Raw genomic sequence first — 4,759 nt, 5'->3', positions numbered from 1 at the left:
TATTGGAGTTCAGGGTGATGTTTGCAACACGGAATCTGAGGGAAACTAAATCTGGATACCGTTCAGCCAAGACTGAAAACCGTTCAAGCAATTTTCTTCCCGTAACCCTGTAACCCCAGGACTTCGGCCTACCCCCGCTTATACAGTACATACTTCGAAGTATAATGCTAAATCCCCTAGTAGGAGTTGAGGTGGTCAGAGTACAAAAAATATGCCTCATCTAACTAGAGTTTATTAGTTTGAACGGTTTTCAGTCTTGGTTGAACGGTATCCAGATTTATTGAACGTTTTTCAGGGTTTGTCGGACTGTTGAAAGCGCTGACACTGGACGTGTTTGTTTACCACTGAACCCATCCGGCTTACGGATAAATCAGCCAATCGAACTTAATTCATTCAGTGTTGAATTGTCCTGTGTTGGTTGTTTTTGTCCCCGAACAGGGCCTTAGGGCCTGTTCCAAAATGAAAAATTGGTTCCAAGTAACGTACATTTTCCTACTTTTTTACCTCTTTTTGTGCGATATTTTACGCAACTCACTAGCAGTATACCAAAAGTAGAAAAAAAAAGGTCCTTGACGCCTTTTTCTAAGGGTTCGTCTGGTAACCGGAAATATTGCAATATTCACGCCCAAAGCGCCATTTTATGGCCGAATTCAACAAATCTTAAAGGGTACGTCTGGTAACATTATCAAAATTGAAAGATGTCTTGCTTGCAGAGGTTTAATCCAAATCCAATAATTCCACGTGGGATTTACTCGTTGAAGAGATCCAAAACGCCACGTTACAAAATGGGCCTTTTACCTCCATTTTGAAAATGACATTTTGGTTAATCCCATTTTGCGAGAAAATGGAATATTATTTTTGAAATGTTTACCAGACGTACCCTAAATCGTGAAAAAAAAGAGGTAAATCGATTTTGATTGGCTCATGCTATTTCTGAAAACTACTTGGACCTTCCCGTTAAGTCCCTGTTCGGTTGAAGTACATTTTCCTCCGGATATGATGTACGGATACGAGTCTCATACAAAGGTCAAGATATATCTTTGTGGCCTTCCCTGTGGCCAAATTCAATTCGCCCATGCAAAATACCACTTGATTAACAGTAAATGTCGATTTCATGACCAATTTTTCACCATAACGTTATTTAAATCTGAGACGTAGATCTCTAGATTCTACGTAAATTCCTAAAATTTTGAGAAATGACAACCAAATACAGTATGTGACATCCATTATTTTGCGAATAAGTTTTGAGAAAATACGAACTTGTTGACACATAACATACAGTACTAGAATCATTCCATCAGTCATGATTGGTCGCACATTTTGGCACTGGTCTCAGTCATAGTAGTCAAAAGTGATTTAATTATGTCGTGAAAACCATCTTGGACGTGCGACAAGGTACATCTAAAAAGTCTTCGATCTGCAGTGCCACTGTATTTATGAAAGTACTTTGAGATCTCTACTCACAGTACTCCGGAGTAGTATTTTGTGTACCACTGTGTGTTACAAGTGGTTAGCGACAGCTAACCACTGGCTACTAACAAACCCCGGAACAAAGCATCACACATGGTCACTTTGGGGTAGGACAAAGTCCCGGGGGAGAGGGCCAGGCTCTTGAAAAGTTATGTTTTAGAGGAGATTTGCACTTGGAACTAACAGTAAGCTTAGACTAAGTATGTAAATTGCCTTAAATACGTACATCTGATCTACAGATTAGGACTTTCTAGACGTTTTTATAGTTAAACGTGTAGGTTTAGGCAACGTTTTGTATTATACTAGTAATGCACTTGATATTGATTACCTTTTTCGTCAAAATATCGTTATTATTCCGTGGAGTGCAACCTCGTTGGTCACACGTTATTTTTTACATGAAGTATTGGCTTGAGTGTGGAGCCAAAGATTCTTCATGTAATGACGATCATAATATACTGCAAAAACTACGCCTCAATACGTCGACATGAACGCCTGCAATTTGATTGGTCGAATGGGTTTTTCGAAAATTTCATTGGCTACTTCGTTCCGTCGATTACTGCGTCGATTTTGGTTCGATTGATTGGCAGCCCCAGTCCATTTTGAAATCGTAGTACCAATAGTAATGTTAGTTCTGTAATTCCTGAGTGCAAGATTTCACCTGTTGATTACGTAATCATTTCACTTGCTCGTACTACCTGGTATAGTACTACTAGTAGTACTATGTAGTATTACGTCACTGTGAAATGCAAATCAAAACAACACACTCCAGCTAGAGGTAAAGTACATTGCAGTGGTTAGGGATAGCTAACTACTGGTGAAGCAACTTAACCCCGGGAATACAGTAGCAACATAAGTGGTCCTGGGGCTCCAAGGTCTATACGGCTACACTCTTTTTTCTAAGGGTAAGGATTACTATGATGCACGTCATCTAAAAACTTCCAACTGGCCAAATCGAAGAGTGGAGGTTTTATTATTTAACGTACAATTAATGTAGTTAAACCCAAAAACCAAAACGTTAAATACCGATTTTATGCGTTTTATCACTGGAGTGGGAGGTTAAAGGTCCCAACTGCCTCCGGATATTAAATACGGATAAGAGTCACATACAAAAATCAAGATACACTTGAGCGGCCACCCCTATGGCCAAATATCCAAGCGCCCATGTAAAATACCGCTAGGTTAAATATCTATTTCTGGACTAATTCATCACAAAATTTGAATCTGAGACGTAGAATTTCTTCACCACATTGAGATCTGTCGATTCTACGTCTCAATTTGCTGCAATTTTGAGTAATTAATATGAAATAGAAGTCAGAAAATTTTGTGAAAAGTTGGTAGTTTATAGGTGACGAGCATCATATACTGTACTGTAATAAGCAAAAGTAAGGTCGGAATAATACTACTAGTACTAACGCTACTCCGGAGTATAATAATTAAAGTTCGGTGATGCTGTATACTCATCAATTTGTCAATCGTATTTGATTCGTGATAACTCCACCAATCAAACAACAATCGTGTGGATAATCATGATATACGTTTGTTTGATTCGCTATAAATACTCCAATACTACGTAGTACGTACTGAGTAGGGTCATCCAGATGGTACTGTAACATGCTGCCTTCATCCACCTGCTTGGTGTGTGAATGGCTATCACTTGACATTTGGCAGCGGACATTTCAGTGCTCATGACCACCAAATACCAGTCCGTGGCTCTTGAGGCCAAGCTGGCCAAGACAGTGGAGCACCCACTCGACCATGCCAGCTTGGTTTCCAAGCTCTTCTTCTCGTGGGCGACGCCGCTGTTGTCTTTGGGGAACGAGCGGCAGTTGGACTCGTCCGATATTTGGGCCCTCCAGGACGACTACCGGTGCCACGTCACCAGTGCTACGTTCGAGCCAACCTTTTCCAAGTCGCGGTCGATTCTGTGGACCATTTTCAGGACGTACGGGTGGCGGTTTGCGTTTATTGGAGTGTTGCAGATCGCCACAGTAGGGTGCACGTTGTATGGGCCGGTGGTGCTTCGTCAGATTCTGTCGGCCGTGGAAACCAACACGTTCGACGTGCGGGCCATTTTGCAGCTGATTGCGTCGCTGTTTGTGGTCAAGCTGGTCGCAGCGCTGCTGTCGGCGCACTCGAGTTTGGAGAACCAGCTCATTTCCGTGAAAATCACGTCGGCGCTCCAGCACTTACTGTACCAAAAGACCATGCAACTGGACTCGAAATTCCGCCGCGAAAAAACCGCCGGCGAAATCTCCAACATGTTTTCCAACGACATTCAATGGATCATCAACTTTTCCATCAACGCTAACCAGCTGTGGCTCGTGCCAGTACAAGTGGTCGTGACGCTCATGATGTTGTACGACGTGATTGGGTGGGCCACGTTTGTGGGCGCCGGCGTGATTGTGCTCACTCTTGTGGCCAACCATTTCGTGTCCGTGCTCATTCGCAACGGGTTCGACGACGTCATGCAGAAGAAGGACACGCGCATGAAAACGATCAACGAAGTATTTGGCGCCATGCAAATCATCAAGTTGAATGCATGGGAAGAGCGCTTTGGCGACAAGATCACCGCCGAACGCACGGACGAACTGGCGGCGCTGTGGCGAATCTTTGTGCGCACGAGCATGAGCACAGTCGTCTTGTACCTTGGGCCTGTGGTCGTGACCATCGTGTCGTTTGCCACATACACGATGGTCATGCACGAGTCTTTGAGTGCCGCCAAGATGTTTACGGCCCTCACGCTGTTCAATCTACTCAAGTGGCCACTGAGCGGACTTCCCTACGTGATCACCACGTTCATGCAAGCGTTGGTGGCGTTGAAGCGGTTTATGGAGTTCCTCGACTTGGCCGAAAAGGACACGAGCGCTGTGTGGACCCCTGGCACGACATCTGCCTCGGATCTTGCCTCGTACGCGGCCAAGGGGTATGATATCTCGGTGGAACAGGCCAGCTTTGGCTGGGACGCTGCCAAGCCCCTCTTCAAGGACGTCAACTTGAAGGTCAAGCGAGGCGAGTTTGTGGTCGTGCATGGCTCGGTGGGCGAAGGCAAGTCGTCGCTGTGTGCCGCCTTGTTGGGTGAAATGGACAAGTACGAAGGAACCGTGTTTGTGGGGGGTCGCGTCGCGTACTTTTCGCAGCAAGCGTGGATTCAAAACATGTCCGTCCGCGAAAACATCCTCTTTGGCCACCCCTATGACCGCGTCAAGTACAACAACGTGTTGGCAGCGTGTGCGTTGTCGAAAGACCTGACGCTGTTTCCGGCCGGCGACCGAACCGAGATTGGCCAGAA

At 44.8% G+C, this 4,759-nt stretch overlaps 1 protein-coding gene across 1 annotated transcript; it reads left to right on the top strand.

The window, feature by feature from the left end:
• Positions 1-3,155: 3,155 nt before the first annotated feature.
• H257_17877 (hypothetical protein) lies at positions 3,156-4,719 on the top strand (the record flags this gene model as incomplete). Its single annotated transcript, XM_009846829.1, has 2 exons — positions 3,156-4,670; positions 4,696-4,719. The coding sequence occupies 2 exons, from the start codon at positions 3,156-3,158 to the stop codon at positions 4,717-4,719; spliced, it is 1,539 nt and encodes a 512-aa protein (XP_009845131.1).
• Positions 4,720-4,759: the final 40 nt, after the last annotated feature.

Source organism: Aphanomyces astaci (assembly GCF_000520075.1).
Source record: "Aphanomyces astaci strain APO3 unplaced genomic scaffold supercont1.125, whole genome shotgun sequence".
Classification (NCBI taxonomy): Eukaryota; Oomycota; class Saprolegniomycetes; order Saprolegniales; family Verrucalvaceae; genus Aphanomyces; species Aphanomyces astaci.
The sequence above is the reverse complement of the archived record's forward strand: the minus strand, read 5'-3'. Positions and strand labels throughout refer to the sequence as shown.